Here is a 22,329-nt window from a genome sequence, read left to right on the forward strand (position 1 = left end):
GCCTTGAACACTTCCTATAATGGGGCATCCACAGCTTCTCTGGACAACCTATTCTGGTGTGTCATCTTACAAATTTTCTTCCTTAAGTCAAATCAAATGGTCTTCTTGATTGGGGGTGTTTCTTGGAGCCTGATTAACATGGCGTTTCAGATGGGCATGTCTATTAAATAATAGCCTCAACCCTTCTGCTAACATTGAAGGGATCAGAACTTGATTTCAGGGGTGTAATCACATATTTAAGTGCACTTTTCAGTAGCTGTTTAGTTAGAAACTCTTGCATGTGGAAGGCACAGACAAGGGAGCTGAACATGCCTGAGGTTTGGTACACTGAGGCCCAGAGTCTCACCAGTGGTAAAAGATTTGGGAAGGCAGAGTCATTGCTGTAGCATCTCTCTCAAGTAATATCCTGATGATAGAGGAGGAGATGAAAAAATAAAGAGGGGAAGGAAAGGGGGAAAGATGTGGTTGGTGGATGAGGCAATGGTGGCATGAGAGACTCTGCTGGTGGTGGGGCCTGGTGTGGACCACCAGGAAACATGAGAGATGCCATCTGGTGAAACCAGTCCCAGAAGGTCTCCTATGCCAACAGGACTGATGACAGAGGGGCTGCCAGCAGCAAGGGCTAGTGGCAAGATGGAGTGAAGTTGTCACTTTTCAAACCATGTGGTTGTCACCTCCATCGAGCGAGTGTTGCTGCTTGCTGCATTCCCTCGTGCTGCAGAGGACAATTGATTATTATTCAATTTTCATTTTAGACAAACCACATTGTTAGTATGATGATTTTTCTTTTGTTATTGTTACTGCAGTGGATAGAAAAGGAGCTCTAACAGATGTATGATTAGCAGGGCATGAAATTAGAAATGTTTGTGTACAAGGGAAAGGTTGTTTATTATCAAATCCCTCTTTTGAAAATTAAGCGATACTAAGATCGGCCATGCGATTCTGCAGCAGGCATGCAGTCCCCTTCCCTCCCTCTCTCCCAGCAGCACTGGCTGAAAAGTAACAGTATTTTAAATGCTACCTTTATTAAAAAAAAGGTCAGTACCTGCCTTTGGAGACAGATTATCTAAAGAGCTTGTTCTCTCACTCTGGCACTGAAGGTTTCAGTTCAAGAAAATATTTTGACTGATGCTTAAGCCCCATTGATTAGGGCAAATGGAACATTTTCTATCAAAACCCTCTTGGATGGAAAATAATGTTCTGATTGAATAATTCTGAGTGTGGGTGTCTACCTGGGTGAAAAGTATTTGTTGTGAAAATACTGCGAAGTTTCTATTTGGAGTCACTGCTGCCACATAAGTAGAGTGGTAGCGTTTGGTATTCAGTACCCAGTCCTTTCCCCCTCGTGGATCAGTCTTACAGCCAAACCACATCTCTTCAGTCTGTACAGCATGGGAGTCCCCAGTGCACTGGGGCAGTGGTGCCTCCTAGGTGTGGTCTGCATGGGCACTCCAGGAAACAGAAACCAGCTTTTCACACCTAAAATGCTGTCAGTACTGGGGTGGTGATTTTGCATGGGAATGCTGTCAGGCTCTGGTAGAAAGCCATCAGCATTTAGATTTTTCTCTTAAAAATGGTGTGTTTTTTTTTTTTTATTTTCCTGTAGAAAGTATCTGTGCTTTTTCTATACACCACCCCTCCTCCCCAGTAATGTAATTTTTAGTTTGAGAATATGACCTATTGTTTTATGAGCTCTACCTGTGATGCACAATTCTCAAGTACAGCTGTTGTTTCCTGATCTCCTTGAAAAATCTGGAAATTAATTTTGAAAGAGCTAGGTTAAGAAATGTGCATCAGAAACCCTGTTTATCTGTGTTATGTTGTTGAGAGAAGCCTGGTCCTACCTAGGACTGAACATTTCCCAGGTACTTTGACTTTGTCGCCTATTTTGTTCTGATCCAGTTTTGTCCTCTAAAACTTTGTGGCAAAGTGACACTGTTTGAAGTTAGTGGGGCTACTCATGTGTAAAGTTTCATGTGCGTGTTTCCATGGACCCAGACCGAGGTGTTGCCGTGATGGATTCTGCCCACTGAGCCTGGATGGTATTGAGCAGAAAATAGGAAGAGGACTAAAAGATTGTTCCTGTGCTCTGGGAACAATTGAGACAGAAAATTGCTTCCAGGATTTCTTCATTTTTCCGCAGAGGGTAATCAGCCTGTGTAATTCTCTGCCACAGGAAATATTGCCTGAATCTGTTACCCAAAGGCATCCAACAAAGTTTAGGTAGCAGCCTGAATACCAAATGATCTGTAGAGCAGGGGTTGTCCCTTACTTGGGTTGTGTCTTTGTGTATTGACTGTTATGTATGTCATAGAATGCCACAGTGGTACCACTACCATGACAGGTAATTGACTATTGGCTTAGATACTTAGTGTGTTCGTGGTACACAGTTAGACTTTTGTGCCCTAAACAAGGACGAGTTTTTATGCTGAGATTGTAAATGGAGATTTGCTTAGTGTTGTGCTCAATTTATAAGCCTGGAATTGCTCTCCATCTTACTGGAGAGCAGTTCCAGTAAGATGATGGGTGCTCGGTAACTTCAGCCATATTCTTGACTCATCTTTAGTCTTTGCAAATCACTGTTTCTGCACCTTTATTTGCTCATCTGGAGGATGAGACAGCAGTTGGGCTACTTGCTTGCAGCGGTTTGTATTAAGTTTCAAATAAGGCCTTTCAGCCACATGTTGTATTGCAACTTTTAGGGGAAATTATTTAGATTTTTTTTACTTGAGTGAGAATAGTTGTGGTGAAATCACTGTGTAAGCATTATACCTGCTGGGCATTGAAATTTGATTCCTTGATTTCCATTAGCAGGTCGTCCTGGGCCAAAGGATCTTGAGCTGCTAGAATAGAAAAGAACATAACATAACAAAAGGATGTTGGTGTTTGATTATGGGCTCTGGATGTCATTGTTCCTGGCTGTTCATCTAGCTAATGTTTGCTTTTGTGTAGTATTTGTCTGTGTCTGTGCTTCTGTGCACATGGGGAAAAGGAGGACAAATATCACTGGGGTGGATTAGCATTAAAAAATAGTTAACTAATCAAAGCCATAAAACTTGTCCAAATGAATTCTTTAGAGAAATAGCTTTGAATTTCCCAAGCAGCCGCAGGACATAAAAGTGAATCTCTATCATTCAGAGATGCAAAAAATCCCCTTCTGTTGGAGTGTTGGACCTATTTGCTCCTTTTTAGGAGGACATTCAAAATGTTTTCTTAATTTTCTACTGAACAGCTCACTGCTATTCATCATGTGCCTTTGCCAGCTGAGACAGCTCCAACTACCCCTCACTTTTAGCCCTCCACTGAAATCCGTATATCTGTACTTTGCATTTCGGATGTCTTTCAGCCCTGTGCACTGTGCAGTGAGATAGCCCTTACAGAGCATGTTTTATCCCTGAGCTCAAAGTATTGTAAAGAAGGGGCTGAATGTTGTCCCCAGAACCTGGGTGGAGGCAACATGAAAGGGAGGATGCAGATGGAAAGTGATACCTGGAAAGATTTCCTACATAACCTAAAGATATGGCAGGGGAGCCCTGTTCTTTGAGCCTGTATTCTGTCTAGTCCTGCCCCAGCAGACGCACCAACCCCACCAGGTTTGCAGAGCAGGTAGGATGAAGTGGGAGAGAATTTCATTTTACTTATATGAACGAAAGAAAGAAATTGTTTGGCTGCTGGGAGAAAGTTGTTGAAGGCTGACACCGAAGGTTAGGCAGCCAGCCTTTGGGAACTGGGAACGTAAATTCGCTTTATGCTTATGAAAGTCTCTCTTTCACAGTGATTTGCTTTGCTGCTTCTTAAGATATACAAAAAAGTGAAGTTCTGGTGTATGGTCTATACACAGATATTTGGATAGCATGGTCATTAATAGGAATTAAAATTACATTGTGGTAGCTCAGAGCTTATCAAGAAAAAAAGAAATAAAAAACTCTTAGAAGACACGAGGTGCTTTGTAGCTGGAAGTGCCTGTCACTCTGCAAAAACTCATCTGTCCTTTTCAGTCCCACTTATTCTCTTTTATTCTATTAGGTAGTAAAAAAAAAAAACCTGCCTAATGCCTACTGGCTTTTTAATATTACTTAATTGTATGCACACATGCCCAAAAGAAAGCCACACATATTTTTTAGCATTTCACCTTTAGGGTCCCAAGGGAGGGGAGTTAATGGCTGTGTCCTGGTGTGCCTTTTAAGCAGAGAATTCTACTTTTGCTTCTGAAACTTGGAGTCTCATTCTCCAGATAACCAAATTTTAATTTAACCACATTGGAAGTGTTTGCGTACATATGTAACTTTTCTTTTCCTGGTCAGTTAATGAAAGTCCTAAGTAGATTATCCTAAAAACTGAGTTCATTTTTATAACAGGTAGGCAGTGCATAGAGGGCAAAGCTGTGACTGAGGAGCTGCAGTTTTTCAAAAGGGATTAGATCCTTGCACAGGAGTGGGCATGACATTCATATGCACCATGTACACATATCCTGTACATAGTTTCTGTGGTAAAGCAGAGATAATTTACCCACATATCAGGGCCATTTGCTGGGATGAAGTCATCAGTGTTCAGTTATAAAAGCAATAGAGAGGTACCTCCATATACAGGATAATGCAAAGTAAGTGTGAAGCTCACCCTTCTCACAGATTGTACTTTGGCCTCTTATATAGGCCATATACTACCCTCAGATGAGAGCAGTGCTCAGCTATTGATAATGCAGATAGAAATTGAATCTGAAGCCTAGGGCCTTTCTGCACAGGGAGAGTATTGTGAAACAAAGTCAGGGTGTGAATTTAAAGTGCAATAGTCGTTCAGAGCATACTTCTCATGTGGGCAGTCTTATTCTGCTCTGAGAGGGCCTTTGTGCAGTTCTGCTTCATCCATTGCCAAAGGCACTCTCAGTGCAGAAAGAAGAATGCCCACACAGGGAGCAAATAGCTTTTCCAGGCTATTTCACCATGCTGAGGAGTCCCCGGAGATGCACATGGTTTTATGTCCCCATGAATGTTGCAGGAGCTTGCCCTTCTGCTCGCTCTTCCACAGTTCTTGTGTGAGGAAGCGTGCTTTGTGATGGGCAGTTGGTGAAGTTGTATCTTCTGTATCCTGCTAGGTGCAGCATGCATCGCTCATTTGCCTGAAGTTATGGGTCTGGCCTCAGAAATCCTAGAGGTCTTGAGCTTCTTTCAGTTCTGCTGATGTTGCAGTTGGGCATTCTCCATCCATACAATCTCTCTTCTCATGGTGTGTCCTAGCTGCTGAAGAGCTCCTGTGAGATCGTGTCTACATTTGTGTGTTGTTCTTTTTCATATGAAATTGTCAGGCAAACCTGTGTGCTGAGTACAATTGTTATCTGAATATTGCTGAGCAGGAAAACAAGAAAAACCCATCTGTTCTACAAAGAGGCAGTGTAAAGAGCAGGCTCTGTAACTAAATAAATTCACATCTGTTTAGCAAAACCATCAAATGGTGGGCAGAGGGGCCTAATATGAATCACATGTTGAAACCACAAGTATGAGTGAGATGAGCTGCAAAAGAGAGAGCCTGGAAGTGTTGATTCATGTGAGCAGCTGTTGGTTCCTCTCCTTATTCTTTCCCTCTACCAGTTTCCTGAGCAAATTATGTAGAATCAAAAAAGCAGGGATGTGCACATGTGTATGCATACATATGTGTATATGTTTGTATTCCTTGCATGATTAAATAGCCTTTCTGCATCATTATAAGCCATTAGATCATAGCTTCAGTTGGAAAGGCAATGGATTGTAGAGGGGGTTACATAGCAGGGAGGGCAGAGCTGGCATGAAACGGGCAGGTGAAGCTGTTCGCTTGTGATGTTGCTTCACAAAAAATGGCCCTGATGTAGCTTGCATTAAAAAGGGACTTGCCTTGGAATTGATTTTCAGGATGACATCTCCAGCAGTGTCATCTCAAGGAACTTGATGAGAGCAACCTAGAAACTTCAAAGGGTAGGTTATGCCTTCATGTGTGCAAGCTAGTTTCAAAACAGGTATTTGCATACTAGTCCTAACAGAATCCATTTTTCCATGGATCAGTTTAATTTGTTGCTTAGGTTTTCCCCTTAGTCTTTTAAGTCCTGCAGAAACAAAGGGTAGCTCAAGTTTCTGTACTGATTGTATTTGCAATTTATTTTTCTTTCTGTGCCAAGAACATAACACAATTTCAAAACATAGTATTTTCATGACTTAAGGCAGCAGTTTCTAACTTAAAAACAAGAAAGCTTTGGGGATGTACACACAACTCAGGTGCTTAGTTAATGTTATTTGTCTGGTCTCCGTAGCCCCTTAGAGAGTCCATGCAGAGGAGCAAGCATCTTCTTTCCCCCAGGATCTCATGAAAAGAAACATGCAATAATTTCAGTCTCAAAGGTGGTTTCTTGTTGCTGTCTTGCCTTTTGTCCTAGTTATTTTGCAATAAATGAGGCCAAAGTTGTGGGAACGAAGAGTTATGGTAGATAGACTGTTAGACCTGATTTGCACAGGTTTTGATCTCCTGCAATTCAGTCTGCCTTCTTTAGCTGACAGAGAGCTGTGCTCACACAGCTTACCTGGGATGTGAGCTCTGCAGGAGTGCACTGGAGGTAATGAAGCACTTAAGGGGCTGGGGGGCTGAAGGCCCCCATGGAATGATTACGGTGTTGGCAGCTGTATTACTTTGAAAGAAAAATATGTGCATTGCACAGCAAAGGCATGCTGAAATGCCTAGGCTTAGTTGTGTGTGGGGACATGCTTTGCCTTAGACTTCTGAAATAGTGGTAGCAACTATTAGAGGGCATTTGATAAACAGAGCTGCATGTGCAGTTACAAGCTCTGTGGCCCACCTGCCCTAGTGTAGTTCAAAAGCAGAATGCAAGCGTTTGCCAGCAGTGGCTAAAATGTATCAGCGTCACTGTCGCTAGATATATTAAGAATTTGGTTCTTCCTTCACTCCAAAAATTCCCTCTGCTGATGATTTGTTTCCACTCTTCCACCTCCCCACATATGCTTTTGAGAAGTTGCAGTGAAGACAGGCGAGCAAATGTAATGTCTTCCTGGATACTGTCAGATTTGAGCCATTTCACATCTAGGGAACTGATGTGGCCAGTCTAGTATGGAAACTTTTGTCACAACAAAACTTCATCCTGATTTCTGGGAAGGGGAATAAAGGATTAACTTGGGTAGTCAAAAACAGAAGACACCAGTGTGATAGTGGTGGAGCAATTGGAGTTAGCTTTTAAATGTAATGAGCAAAATTGCAAGACCTGTGTGGATGCCTGGCTGGGTTAATTTCATTGCTGGCATTGTGGTTTGTACCAGCTGAGGAATTTTCTCTCAGAGCTTTGTGTACCACTGTTCCTGAATGAATGCACACTGATAGAAGGGAAGCACAACAGTTTCCGAGCTGGTGCTTGGTGGTTTTCTGAGTTTCAAAGAAGAATTGAAAATCAAATCTCAAGCACTTGTCTTCAGACACACATTTCTATTTGGAGCAGAACTAATGCCCAATCGTTACTAAAACAGAGCTTTATGTTGATGTGCTCCAGAGTGTCATGTCGTGCTTGCCTTTGCTCTTAATACTCTTCTTCACCCATTTCTCTATGCTTCCAGAACACCCTTCTTCTAACAGTTGCCTTCTCAATGAGCTATAAGTTGTCTTCTTGTGGCCATGTGGCCATGGACATTCTGGAGCATTCCCAGCTTAGACACCATCTCAAAATATGTCTTCTATTCTTCTTTATTGCTTGAGGAAAGGACCTGGAGTAGGCAGTAAACACCAGGTCACATATGAATCCAATGTGTGCTATCATTGCCAACAAAGCAAGCTACATATGGGATTGCTTCAGGAGATGCCTGGACAGTAGACTGAGATTAGTTATTTTTCATATTTACTTTGTGCTGGAGGGGCTGTTATTCAATCCTGAGTTCTCCAGTTGAAGTAGGATGTGGAAGAGCTGGAGAGGGTCCAGAAGGTGAGCAGTCAAGAACATTAGAGCACATGGCCTACAAGAAGAGGCTGAAGGAGCCTTGCTTCTTGTGTCTAATGGAGAGGAGACAAAGGAGTCATAAAGTGGCAGCCTGTGGCTACTGCCAGGGGTAGTTGATGACAGAGCCAAATGTGTCAGTCCAGGTAGCAAAATAAAATGCCATGGACATACATAGTGGTTTGGGAGGTTCAGCTGGAGTGCTGGAAAAATGTTTTCATTGGGAAATAGTGCAGCACTTGAACAAGTCACCAGATAGCAGGGAGTTCTCCATTTTGGATGTTTTCAAGGACAAAAGCACAGCAAGCCTTATCGAGTGCTGATGATAGTCCAGTCTCCTGCTAAAATCAGGGCTTGGTAATCTACAGAGATCCTCTTCTCTTTCTTGGCAGTATTGAAGGCTTTCAGCTTCTTTAAGGAGGAAGCACTCTAAAGATTTATGTTTGCTTTGTTTTGCAAAAGGGAAACAAGAAGACATGGGGTGCTCATGTCTTGATGATGTCAAATCACCTGTTGTTCTGAAACTCAGAAATGTGGTCTTTTTTTCCTGACTGCTTATAGGTACGGGTCTGTGTACTTCCTTTTGTACAGTTTTAATACACTCAAATATCTTGCTTCCATTAGCAATCTCTCTGCAGCATCAGTTCCCATCCATCCGGCAGCAATATCACTCTTCTGTGTGTTAGGATATAGGTTTTATCATAGGGAAAAGGCTGTTTCCCCTGCTTAGTTGCAAGGTACCATGGGCTGAGCTGCCACAAAAGGCACAGATTGGTGCAGTGTTCAGGAAGGAGAAGAAATCATCTAGGGATTTGTCATACTTGAGACTGATTTCTAGGATGGCTTTGGATCTGAGGGGGAGAAAAAGTTAAGTAGATCAGGTTGGAGGAAAAGAATCAGGGATTAACAATTTTGATCCTGGACACAGTTCCTTCCCATTAATTGATTTAATTGCTTGCTTTTTAGTTATTACAGTTTCAAAGTCTGGTTCGTACTGCCAGCCCCTAGAGGTGTCACAAGACCACGCTTGTGTTCTTGAGTGGGGCCCATGCTGTGCCTGTATTCTGGGCTGCAGCTTGCTTTTCTATTCACAGAAACCCTCTTGATAGCTTGGGGTTCTGACTGCCAGTAGCAGATATGTTTTCTTCCAGGGGTGACGGCAGCTGACTCTTCCTGCAACCACAGCTATTTTAGAAGAGGATTGTAGGGAACCCATTGTAAATAAACCCACCTACACCCATGCTAGCCTCCCTGGGCAGGACCTCAAGCTCTGCTCTGTTTCCTTGTTCACTCTGTATCAGTTTCCCACTGAGCTTAGGTCCCTGCTGTTTCTTTCCAGGCTGAAGCATATACACACAGCACTCTGCAAAACTAATACAATTATCCATGTGTCAATATGCTGCCATGGTCCCATTTGGTCTCACTAGGGTCTTGTTGATATCTAACTGCTGAGCTGAATGTTAGTTCTGCATGGTTCCTTCTTGTTTACAGCCAGCATCAGCATCCAAACAGCCTGTTCTTGCTTTAACGTCTGTACTTTTCTAATCCCCTGTCTTGATTTCCCTTGTCGTATGTGGGACTCTCTTGATCAGCCTGATTCCAGTATGTCTCCAGCAACTGAGAAGTCCAGTCCCGTAATAATTTTATTTGATGGGTAAGCTCTATGTTGCTTGGCAGTGCCTTACTGAAGTAGGAAGCCAAGTACTGAGCTGTGGCACAGGCAAGACAATGAATATAGGCACAAAAGAATAAAGGCAGCTTTTTTTTTTTTGGCAGAGGAACCTTGAAAATAAATTGTGTGCAGGAAAACAGTGTTTGTGTAATGGAGCTTTAGGTCTGAGAATCCTAAAATAAGCTTTCTGTATCATTCTGCCTGTTCTTTTGCTGTCCTTATTATATTTCTTCTCTCATTTTATACACAAAATTCTGAAACATCCATCTCAAACTTTTCTTTGTGGTGAGCATCACCCTCAAAAACTTGTATGTCAAGTTATCAGGAGAAGCTTTAAGAATTTGAAGAGCTTTGTCTGTCTCAGAGCTATCTCCTGGCTCAGCTCTCAAGGTTCAACCACAGATTTTGCTGTTTTTTTAGTAAGCATTTTGGGCTGGCCACCAGGTCTACCTCCTCTATTGCAATTGCCCTGGAGTTTGTTGTAACCACAAGTAGTTGAAGCCTTGGATTAATGTTCTATCCCATATGATCATACTTGGAGTGGCTGAGGATTGTCTCATATCACAGAAGTCAAGAATTGGGCTGCTCTCTGGTAAAATTGTAATGTTGTCATTAGAGTTTTACTAGATTAGATAGACCCATTGATCTCCAGGAAGCCAGTATTATGTCTTTATTTCAACGCACATGGGCCAGTCAAGTTCAATTTACTGGGATTTTAAAGCCTCATTTGTGATCCAACACCAGGATGTGACATGGCTGTAAAAGGAAGATTTTGTTTGCCAGCTTTTATGCAGCAGCAGTCAAACTCAAGTAGCCTGCATCTACCCAAAACTAGTAATGCAATTATACTGGGAGAGAAAAGAAGTTTTATGTTTAGTTTGCCCTTCTGCCTTTACACTGTCAAAGCCTGATGCAAGAGAAATGAGCTAAGAATGAAACTTAAGAAGAGGTAATTTTTTGGTTGATACCAACATTGTCCCAGCAGCAGAGTTTTGGTATAAGAATGAATGTGATATGGGGTTGGTATGTGGTAAACAGTACTCATGGTGACATTAACCTGTGGAGCATCTTTGTAGCAGAGAGAAGATGATTTTTTATGATCATGTTGTTAGAATCTCCACTATGGACTTTTGTGTCTGTTTTGTCTCAGACTGTTGTGTCTGAGTAATACTGTACTCAAGCAGTACATAAAAAAAAAGTCCCATCCCAAACTGCTGTGGATCTGCTAGCAAAATAATGAAGTGTGGGTGCAGCCATGCCAGGGGTGGGGAGGGGATTATTTTCCAATTATTGGTTATTTAGTTAAAAGAATGGGAGCATGCTGTGTTCATTTGAGAAGCATTGCAACTAGAGAATAAGGAATATAATGTCGCATTGCCAGTAGGTGCTGGCATATCTTAAGTAGGATATAGCTGTATTGCTGCAACCCTTTTTGAGTGAAGATAAAGTCACAGCTGGAAGTCTGGGTTTAAGAGTCATGAAATAATTGATTTTTGGAAGGGATGTCTGGAGGTCATCTGGGCCAGCCACATTTGCAGGGCAAACTTTGAATTTAAATCAGGTCTTCTGGAGGATCCCATGAAATTTGAAACTGTTAAAGTCAGAGAGGGATGATACTAGATTATATGCTTTGAGTAATAATTCAGCACAAGCAATATTCTAACTAGGTTTCTTTCTCCTTTAGTTCCTGTGATTACACTAGTGGTGTCCCACAGCAGGAAACTGGTGAATGCTTTTGGCCCTGTTAAACTGAAGAAATGACTTTGATTTTATTTATTTTATTTTGAGGCAATTGAGCTGAAGATACAAAACTCTGCCTTATCCAGTCAATTGGAAGGAACCTTAGGGGAGAGGGAGAGTTAAACTTGTTCCAGCTGATATCTGCTGTGAAAGACTAAAGCAAAGCATCAAGAAATGTCCATAAAAGGCATAAAATGGGTGCAAGAAACCTGGTCTGAGGGCAAGATATGCCAAAAGGAGTTGGAGACCATGTGCAACAATTTTGCGTATGTTCATGAAAGCAGTCACCAGAGGGTGACAGCATGTTCTGTTCTTCATCATGTCTTGGGGTCATGTGGTAGCTCAGTTGACCCTTGCTAGCTCTCCTCTGCTCTGGTGATGATGATCACACAGCCCCACACACAGGATTCCCATGCTTAGAATTGTCCCTGCAGCTTTTTGGTTCTCCTGGTTGCTGATGTGAGGTTTGAAGAGCATGAAGAGCCAGAATCAATTTGCTGCTGGGAGGGTCTGTGGGAGAAGCTTCTTTGGACTGGTTAATATTACAGGACTTAAATTTGGTGAGATGTTGTGCAGATCAGCAATGATTAAGGGAGTTCAAAAGGAATCCCAATTACCCAAATCACATAATTTCACATATGATGTAAAACTGATGAGGATAAGTACTACCATATGGGAAAGACATCCCAGGAGAGCTTGGGCTAAGTTTGTAAGTACCTATGGCACTTCTTAAGTTTGGTTGAAGACCTCTAATGAGACCAGAATTTTGACATTACATCCTCTTTTGGAGGCCACAAGAAGCAGGAAAACTTCATGACTAAAGATCATCAGCCATAAATGGAGAAATAAATTAATTTAACTTTCAAAGGGGAACAGTGCCAAGAGAAACAAGCAGCTTTGGGAGTTTGTAAAAAGCAGATCTCTCTGGTCAGCCTCAGTTACTGCTTTTGGCTTATTAGTGGAGTAGAGTTGATGCAAAGAACTGCATTTTAGCAGGGCATTTGGGTTTGTGCATTTGGGAATTTCAAGCAAAAAAAGAAAAAAACAATAAGCTTAGAGTACAAACATCCAGTCTTTTGTGTATTGCACCTCTAGCTGAAAGGGGCAATGTGTGGCATGATTTTGCATCGTGAAGGGTGTCCTCTTGGTTCAGTGCTAGAGCTGATTTTTAAAACACGGTTGGAAGGTGAAGTAATGTCAAAAGTTTTCTCTTTTGAGTTTTCTACATGGATGGAAGAGAAGGGAGAGTGGGGAGCATGCAGTCTGCCTTTCTACATATAGCTCATGTAAGACTTTAGAGGCACACCTGTGTTATCCAGGAAGGGGGCATCTTGATCATGTTCCTGAATAGCATCAGAGAGAAGCCACAAAAGGGCTTCCAGTTGCATTACTTTGAGCAAACAAGGTCCTGATTTGCTGTATCTGGTCAGTCACTTGGCCATAGCAGTGATGGTTAACTGTGCATGGGTGGTACTAAGACACAACATCATGGACCGACATCAAGCCAGTGGATTTAGGAAGGAGTGGGATGGAAGACAGAGCAGACTGTCTGGAAGCACAGACTGTTGTTACTCGTTTTTTGTTAAACACTGTTGCTACCCTCTGTGAAGCGTTAGCTTAATTAACTCAGGGACAAATTCTTCTGTCTTGGCAAAGTCCATCAACATCCAAGGAGTATTTGCTCCATGTTATAAATATGAAAATGAAATGAAGATTTATTTGGGTACAGTCTAATCACAGAAGAGCCAGCCTGTCTCAGAGATGAATGTACTAACAATTTCAAGAGTAGACAGATTGGTACTCTACTCTTCCATTGCTTATCTGATGTGAGGCTAAATTGGCTTGGAACCCTCCTTGTTTTACCTTTGCTTCTCAAAGGTAATTAAAAGCAAAACCAAACAATCACTATAACACAAAAAAAAAAAAAAAGGAAAAGGAAGAAAAAAAAAGGCAACAAAAAAACCCATGTCAAGCTTTTATTATCACCTGTTGTTATCTTCTATTGATATTCCTGGTCTGACAGTTTTAGATAATGCGGTCTCATCTTGGGATGCGTGGATTCCAGTTCCTCTGCTGAGGTGTATTCTTTCATGGTTAGAATTTTCTGAACTTGCAGCATTAAGATTGTCCTAATGATAGAACCAGAGCACATTGTTTTCCTTATTTATGCATTGGGATTTCAGACTTTGCTCTTAATGTTATTTATCATGGTTAGTCTGGTCTTATCCTCTGCCTCCAAAAGTAGGTGATGACTAATGCTTCCAAGGAAGGAAGGATAACAGAACCTTGGGCAGCCACAGCTGATTTCAGTCTGTTTTTTTGGCTTTGATATTATTCATCATTTTACCCCTTCCATTTTAAGTTACTGTTCTTGAAAAAAATGATCTTATGCTAGCTTAGCATCCACCATTTCATAAAAAGTAGCTGAAAAATTGGATAGAGTTCAGAGTAAATATATATGAATGAATTGAGAGAACTCTGCTCTTCACAGGGAGTTTAATTGATACTTAATGTAAATGTTTTAATTTAATTTAACCAATGACCTGGCTTTGTTCTGAAAAGATCTGCGTAAGAAAGAGCGGCAGGTCTATAATGCAGATGACAGAGCAAAACAGAATCCAGTGGTTGGAAGGAGAGCTAGATAATTTAAAGCTAGACACAAAGGAGAAGCTGTAATTATGGTGCTTAATTGCTTGCTCAAACAATTTACGTAGTGCTGTGGTGGATCCTCCAATACTTGCATTCTTTCAGTTGAGGCTACATGTACTTCATAACAAATATTCTTTAGCTCAATGTAAGCTTTGTGGTATAATAGTTGGGTAATTTCCGTGTCTTAGACAGTGCAGAAGGGCTAGATGAGATGGTCAATGAGAAGAGCTTTCAAAGCAGTGACATAAGGAAGATTTTTGATGGTTTTGTTTGAGGTGGGGCAGTATATTTGGGAAAAGGGATATTGCCAGAATGGTCAGTGAGTAAAGAGTCACAGGAAAAAATGTAACAGCCAGATCAGGAGTGGAGCTGTTGAGTTACTGGTGACCAAGGAGGATTTCTGTGTTAAGAGTAGCAGAAAGAAATGCAGGTGGCTTCAGTGAAGACACAGAGGGAGATGCAGCACTGAGGGAGAAGGAAGAGGTTGCTATCTCTCTGGGAGGGTTCATGGGGACACAGGTTCTGATGACAAAGGTTGTTCCAGCCTGACTGTGTTAAATGTTGGGTGGCTAGATTTATTCATGTTTGCTAGGAAGGGGCTCACTGAATGCAAAGCGTGCCTGATGAATTATTTGCTTGGAGCAGAAATGTGGGAGCCACTGTAGATTTGACCTACAGTTTAACTTCTCAGTGAGAGCTCTGGGGTCTAGCCATTGGGTTGAGCAGCAGAGGGATCAGGCCCTTTGAATTTGGCATCCAAGGAGCAATGAGCTGCTCTTGCTGGACAAGTGGCTTTTCCAGCAAAATGTGGGTGAAACGCACTGTTCTTCAGTGGAGGGGGATTGCTTTTGAAGACCAAAGTGATCAAATTGGGTTTGATGGTTTTCACTCCATCTGCTATTACCCTTTAAGCAGGAGCTTGCTATAGTCACCCTTAGAAGTGGATAATGCAGCTATTCTAACAGTTCCATCCCTGACAACCAAGGTGAGCAGATGCACTTCACCATATTGCCCCCTGCCAGTGTGCATGCTCCTGGAGTGTTTTTTTTCTAGTCCCGGTTCTTGTGTTCCCCCAGCCCATCCATCTTGATACTCCTTTTGTTGTGTTTTACCCATTCCTTGGTTCTCTAAAGCCTGCATCTTCCAATACAGTTTGTTCGTTTTCTCCTCTCACTTTCCCAATGACTTTATCCTTCTTGTGACCACTGATTTCTGCAGTCTCGCATCCCACATGTACTTAGAAATTTCTGAAAACATTACTGTTTGCTGTATAACCAGCAGAAATAAGGGTTTTTTGGAAGGAAACACCTCAAAGACAAAAGTGAAACATGCATTTGCTGATCGTGTTTCCTGGCTAGCCAGAAAAGGACAGCCTTTCCCTATTGAAGGTTCTCATCCAAATGTAGGAACCACAATGATGCGGAGGTGGTGACATATGTAAGAGTAATTTTAGAGTAAGAGGATTGGTTATAAGCCCAAATTTCCCTGTGCTGTTTTGATTACTTGTTCGCATCACAAAATGTTCATCTGTTTTTCTCCAAAGAAGCTTCTGATTTGAAAATGAGGCAATATTGCAAAGAGTGGTGAGGGAGCACAAATGGCTTTGTCTGAATTAGCCAGGGTGCTCCACCATAGACAGGTTTGCAGAGAGTGGGGAACTGTGCCCATCTACAAGCCACTGCCCTTTGTATTTTGCCTTGCTCTTAGCCTTTTGCCAGGTTAAAAAAATGGGGGTGGAGAAGAAAGAGAGAAGGAAATAACAGCAAACCCAGAAGTTTAGCTTCAGCTGTTAAAAAGAGATTTATTTTATTTATTTTTTTTAATGATCTCACAAAGTAGTTAGGTTAAATTTAATTGAGGCTAGAGAGCTAGGGCTGGAACATATGAGGAAAAGGGAACTTGCTGAAAACTTTGTCAAGGCACAGATAGCAAAAATGAGTGGCAGCAAATGCATAACAGAAAATGAGAGGAGGAGAAAGAGGAAGAGAAAAGGCTAATGGGGAAACAATTAGAAAATACTAACACCGTGAAAACAAATGCATTAGAGGGTAGCTGAGAGGGACCTATGTGCCAGCTTATAGTGAGCAATTAAGCAATTGAGTTATGGCAGTGTGGTCTTCATGCTCCCAAACTATCCATAAGACAAGTCTGTTTTTTAAACTTGTTCCTTAAGATTCACATCATCTTCTGCTGTCGTCAGCATTGGGCAATATGGCTACTGAAGCAGATATTCTTGGTTTGTGCGTCACTCAGCCCATCCCTGCCATAAACCTGACAGACCATGGGAGCTCACTGGGACCAAGGCATGTTGCTTGGGAGGTTAAGCAACAGCTAGGGAGCTTCCAGAACAGGAATGATGGTAATCTGGTCCATACCAGGAGTTTTTTTTGCTTTGAATTAGTATGGCGGTGATGTCCGGCATCTGATGGTGTTTCATACAGCAGGATTCTCTTTCATATGAGTTGTCAAGCCAGGTGCTAAAAAACATTTCAGAATAAAGCTTCAGGATGCTTTTAGCAATGGGTAAGGTATAGTCATCTTTGAATGTAATAACTCTGCAGAGTGCAGAGTTGTCATATTTAGCTCTTAAGGCTCAGTGCCCTTACTGCTTTCTGCTCTTAAAACCTAGATAGCTGCCTAAGTTTTATTGCCGTGTTTTACATTTCTGAAGGATATGGGAGGAGAAGACAGCAGTATAGGTGAATCTTACTGCTCGAGTGGAAGCGTTTTCTAGGTCCATCAGGTCTGGTATGGGTGACAGGAAGCACAAGGTGGTGGGAACATGGTTTGCATGCCTTTTGCCCTCACCCGTTGTGGCTGGTTTCCTCTCCAGCCCTGTGGGGAAGACCTGCATTTCACTTCTTACTTTCAGAATGATGCTCAGCAGTGTTAATGTAAGGTCAGGCGTCAGGCATATAGGGGAAGAAAGTCGTGTCATTGCAGCTCAGTCCTGGATACTTGTCCATCTTCAGGGTGCTCCTGCCATGTCCCCATTTACCTCATTAAAAGCCAATCATGGTGGCTTCCACTGGTATGAGCTGTCTAGTGCAACGGTCTCACCTTCTAGTGGTAGGAATCACAAAAGTGCTGTGTACACACTGAGTGGTCAGACTGCACAGTGAGAAAGAGCCACAAGCGTTACAACCAATGTTTGGCACTTGCTGATTCCTCTCCCACACAAGAAGTGATGGAGGTATAAGATGACCACAGATTGTCTATCTACTAGTGTTGGGTCAGACACTGGGACTTTAAGTAGAAATAACTCAAGTAGGAAATCTTTTACCTGGAGTAAACTTACTGGGCTGGAATAAGCACACGTACATATACATCAGTGTTAACAGTCATTGCTGTGAGCTGGAGGTACTGTTCCACATTCCATGTTGAGACCTTGCTCCTTTCCCCAAGACTGACTCAGCATTGCTAACAGCAAATAGCTAGGACAAGGTTATAAATGCAGGAACCCACTTTTTCTGGTTTATACCCAAGAGATTTCATTTGCTTCTTTGATAAAGGACTCAACTGAATTTGCTCCACCACAAAGCATGTAAGATGCAGATGTTTTGCCAGTCAGGATGAGTTGGCAAAATACCTCTGCTCCTAAGTCCCAACAGCTTACTCTTGTAAGCTTTTCTGGTGATCTGTGAGCCCAACTTAGGAGAAAAAGGAAATGAAGTGTGATTTGTATTTTGTTTTCTCTAGACAGACAGTCTAGACTATCAGGTAGGTAGGCTATCAGATATGCTGCCTTCTTGCCTAAATGTTCCATATAATCCTGGGGTCTGGTTGAAGAGCTTGTTTTTTGTTTCTCTGAGAAGCATGTGTACATGGAAGTTTTAGCTGTGCAGCACCAAGAATATGCCCAGGTAGACTAGGAGTGAGCTTTGGGAGCAATTCAAATAGAAGGTTGCATGTGTGACCACAGAGCTGTGTCAGAATAGTTAGAATGTTGTAGGATTGTGGACTTTGGTAACGATTTCACTCCAAGGTGGTCTTCACTTACCTTCTGTCCCCTGTCCTCTTCCCCTTCTTCTGAGTTCAGAAAATTGTTCATACCAGCTAATACAGCCCTTAGCTGACATGCTCAGCAGAGCTACAGCTCTCTCTTGCATCTCTTCCCTGGCATGCTGCACTTGCTGCAGTTACAGACCACCTCTTTGCAAATCCAGTTGCCTCTCTGCATTGTCCCATTGTTCCCAGATGGAAGGGCTTTTCTGCAATGGCACTCTGCTACTGTCTCCCATGCCCTGGTTCTATCACTTGCACTGATCTTTTTCCATGATCAAAGCAAATCTTTCCTGATTGGGTCATAGGTGCCTGCTGTTTTCAATGGCCTTGAGGAGTTCTAACACCAAAGCAGAGCATGGGCAAAAGTGACAGGACAAGGGGCAATGGCTTTAAGCTCAAAGAGGGGAGATTTAGATCAGATATTAGGAAGAAGTTCCTCACTATGAGGGTGGTGAGACACTGGAACAGGTTATCCAGAGCAGTTGTAGCTGCCTCATTCCTGGCAGTGTTCAAGGCTGGATGGGGCTTTGAGCAACCTGGTCTAGTAGAAGCTGTGCCTGCCTGTGGCAGGGGTTTGGAACTAGATAAGCTTTAAGGTCCCTTCCAACACAAACCGTTCTGGGACAGAAGGCTCAAAAGCTTCATAATTAGCATTGGCTTTTGTCTATGTGGGCTCTTCATTTCTTCATCACATCTCAAATCCAGCTCTGTAAGGCCATCTTGATAGTACTATAGGACCATCATCGCTGCTACCCAGCAAGTGTGGTTTGTGTGCAGAGAAAAGCACTTGTTCATTGCAATGAACAGGGTGCTTTGTTTTTTTATGAGTTACATTTTTAGTAGCATCTGAGTCCAGTTCTCAAAAGTGATGTAGGCTTTTAAGAGACCAAAGCCAAGATTTTCATAAATAAGTAATGATTTGGGCTGCCTCTGTTTTCTGTTACACAAGTTGAGATGTCTAAAAGGAGCCTGGTTGTCAGCAGTTGTGGAATTCTGGCATTTTTTCAGAATTGACATGCTTTTAAAATATCTTAAGCTGGGCATTCAGAAATGGAGGCATCAAGAATGATTAGCTGCTTTTGAAAACCTTTTTCGTAAAAGTTTGAATGAAAATGGATGTGATTTTCATTCTAAATTACATGTGAAAAAGTGCTAAAGGTGTATTTTGGAAGTGTGTCCACCTATCTGTGGCTACACTTGTCCCCAGAGCATCTGCACTATTGTATATTAATGTACTCACAAAAGCTGAACAGTGAAAGGCAAATGTATCACTACTGTACTGAATGGGTGGTAGGGTTGATGGGATTCTCCAGGGTATCAGCCTGTATCCATTTTGGTTTGAAGATGAAAATAGCAGTGCTTTTTGCAGGTATCACCAATAACCTGATCAGGAATTCTGACCTACTGGGGAAAAAAATACAAGTTTATATTTTAATTTCTATACATTAGGACCAATATGTTTAAAGATAAGTATGTGCAAGTTAAATATGTTAAAGGGTTTTGTAGATCTGATTTTATAAACCTGCAAAGTAGTAGGTTTGCAACAGTATTTCCCCATCCTAAATTTCTAATATATTTGTGACTTTTATCATCTCTCCTCTCAGATCTGAACCATGGCCCACCCGTCCTGGCTGCCACCCAAGAGTACCAACGAGCCTGTTGGTCACGTTACTGCAAGGATGGAGACTACACACACCTTTGGGACTCCCAGTATCTCGGTGTCTACCCAGCAGACACCAAAGAAGTTTGCGCCTGTCGTTGCCCCCAAGCCAAAGTACAATCCATACAAGCAACCAGGAGGTGAGGGTATGTATTTATTATTTTTAGGAAGGAACTACAACGGTTTGATTCTGACTGCTAACACAGGTTGTTCATGACATATTCTTTGTTGATCTGTTTGTGGAAGCCTGCTGGTTTCATTCGGATTGGGTTTTTTTGTACCTTTTCCCTCTACTGTGGAACACTCCTGAATATGGAATAATTCTGAGGACGTTTACATAGCCATCGCAAAAGCCTTTGGAGTGGTTATATCAAGAGAACAACCACCGTGTCTCAGCTTTCCTCAACCTGCTATAGGAGTCCTCCTCTCTTCACATAATCAAGCAATAAGTGTGGGAGTTAGGTTCCTGGCTTGTGGACACATGGAGGGAGGGAGCACAGCTGGGAGTGCCTCTGGGGTTTGCAGGTGGAAACCTGACAGTTGAATGCCCATAGCTGAATGTGAAGAGTGTATGGTGGGACCTTCTTGCAGCAAAACAGTGAAAGCCAAGGATTTTAGGAGAGTAGTATCTGTCTTAGCAGAGTGGTGACTTACCTTTTCTTGGTGATTTACTGTGGTTAGAAATCATTGGAAAACTTTTCTCCTTCTTGCTCTCCGTCTTCCTCCACAAATGAAATCTTGGTTGTATTCAAGAAAATAGGTAAACCTTTTGATTTTTGGTTTTGGATGCTCTACTTTTTCCATCACCACTTTTCCCTTTTTAGTGTAGAGTGCAGTAAGATAAATATAATCTGGTTTTTTGTTTGTTTGTTTTGTTGGGTTTTTTCCCTTTTAAAGCATATGCGTTTTCAGGAAGATTACGGAGTTATGGAAAGGAGAAAGAACAACAAAGGAGCATATTAAAACTCACTCTTGAGCAATTTTCTAAAGTTAAGGACATTTTGTAGGAAAGTTGGAAAAGTCTGACGAGTTCTTTCCTCTGCAGCTCTAACTTTGGAGAATTCAGAACGAAAAAAGAAAATGTGTTGGAGGGAAAAGCGAAGTCGTATGCACCTGTTCTGTTGCCTTCAGTAACAAACTTAGCGAGTAAGAGGAAGACATTTGGAATTAAAACAGTAAAAAATCCATTTTTGAAGTGCAGTGAAAATGTCACTGTCAAGTTAATTGGAATTTCTTATTCTTATAATTCTCTTAAAATTTAAAATAATAATGGAAAATGACATTAGGGTTGGTTTGTTATCCTACGAAAAACGTTGTTGATCAGCCACTTTTTTTTTTGGTGAAAGATGTCAGTATGCCTTAGTTGTCTCTGCTTTGATGATTGTAGATATGATTATATGTGACTTAGGAACATTATCACCATCTAAAACATTCTTAGTTTCGTGGCATTTGAGGAAGGAGGCTTTCCTTAAGAGCAGAGCAGGCACTGCAGGCTGAGAAGGGGAGATACAGCACACATATATTTCTCATGCAACCCTGACTACCTGGTGCTGCAAGCAGCAGAGCATTGCCAGGTCTTTTATAAACCATAAGACATCAGAAGCTCATATGGAGACTTTTTCAGTGCTAATCCCTTGCCTTGTCTGATGCTGGGCTTTTGGAGACCACATCGTTATCTGGCAGGACTGGAAGAGCTAAGGGTTGGCCAAGACCTGATCAGGGACTGGCTTAGTGATGCGACAGCCTGCCTGCAGCTTAAGCTAATCCACTTTCAGAAGGTGACACACTGCTGGTAGGTGTCAGCAGCCAGTGCAAAGCCATTAGCCCAGCCATATATAACCCTGAGAATATGAAGCTTCTGGGATCTGGCAGGCAAGAAGGGGACAGTGAGAATATATGTAGTCCAGAGTGCTTCACTCATTTTCTAAGGCTCCCTTCTCTCCTCCAGGCTCCCTAACTGTTTGGATTTTTTGTCCATGACCTCCATTGTTTTTGCAGTAATAATTCAGCCTGGGAGACAGCTCCATGCCCCACTGGTTCTCTGCATAAAGGGGCACTGTGAGTCATTTTGCCTAAATTTTTTGTCTGTTGGTCACAGGTCTTTCCCATCTGGTTATCTGTGAGTCTGTAGGTGGAAGAGCTGCAGCATCCCCTTCTACCTCGGTGTGTTTTCATCCCTCCTGTCCCACCAGAGCTGCTTCACCGGAGGCATGTGGGCTTTCCGCCCAGCATGTGGGTAGCACACAGTGCAGCATTCTTCTGCCAGAGAAGAGTGCAAGCAGCACTGCTCCCAGGAAGTGCTGTCCCAGGGCTGCAATGGGGCAGAAAGTGTCTGTGCACATCAGAGCCTGTCACAGCCTTGCCTGCCCCCAGCCATGTCACGAGTTGGTTCATTGCTACCAGAGGCTGCAGGAATGGTGTTAGGAATCTCTCTGGGAGGTCAGCAAATTCCTTTCCCATTAATTTCTTCAGTTCATTGCTTTTAATGTTTGGGAAAATGCATTCTCTGGCCTTGCATTTCTGTTGTTGTTGTTATTATTATTTTTTTGTAGGTATGTTGCTAGCACATAGCAGATCTGCCCAGCTGATCACATTTTGTGGGTTTATTTCTTGATCCTATTGAAAGCACACTGAAGTGACAGGCTG

At 42.2% G+C, this 22,329-nt stretch overlaps 1 protein-coding gene across 1 annotated transcript in view; it reads left to right on the forward strand.

Moving 5' to 3' along the window:
- The window catches only part of LPP (LIM domain containing preferred translocation partner in lipoma), a 337,577-nt gene that overhangs the window by 109,924 nt on the left and 205,324 nt on the right, over positions 1 to 22,329 (forward strand). Inside the window, exon 5 of the mRNA XM_031043045.2 lies at positions 19,628 to 19,829. Coding sequence (XP_030898905.2) covers positions 19,637 to 19,829 — 193 coding nt within the window. The 5' untranslated portion in view covers positions 19,628 to 19,636. The remainder of the gene's footprint in view (positions 1 to 19,627; positions 19,830 to 22,329) is intronic.

Source organism: Melopsittacus undulatus, chromosome 6, assembly GCF_012275295.1.
Source record: "Melopsittacus undulatus isolate bMelUnd1 chromosome 6, bMelUnd1.mat.Z, whole genome shotgun sequence".
Lineage (NCBI taxonomy): Eukaryota > Metazoa > Chordata > Aves > Psittaciformes > Psittaculidae > Melopsittacus > Melopsittacus undulatus.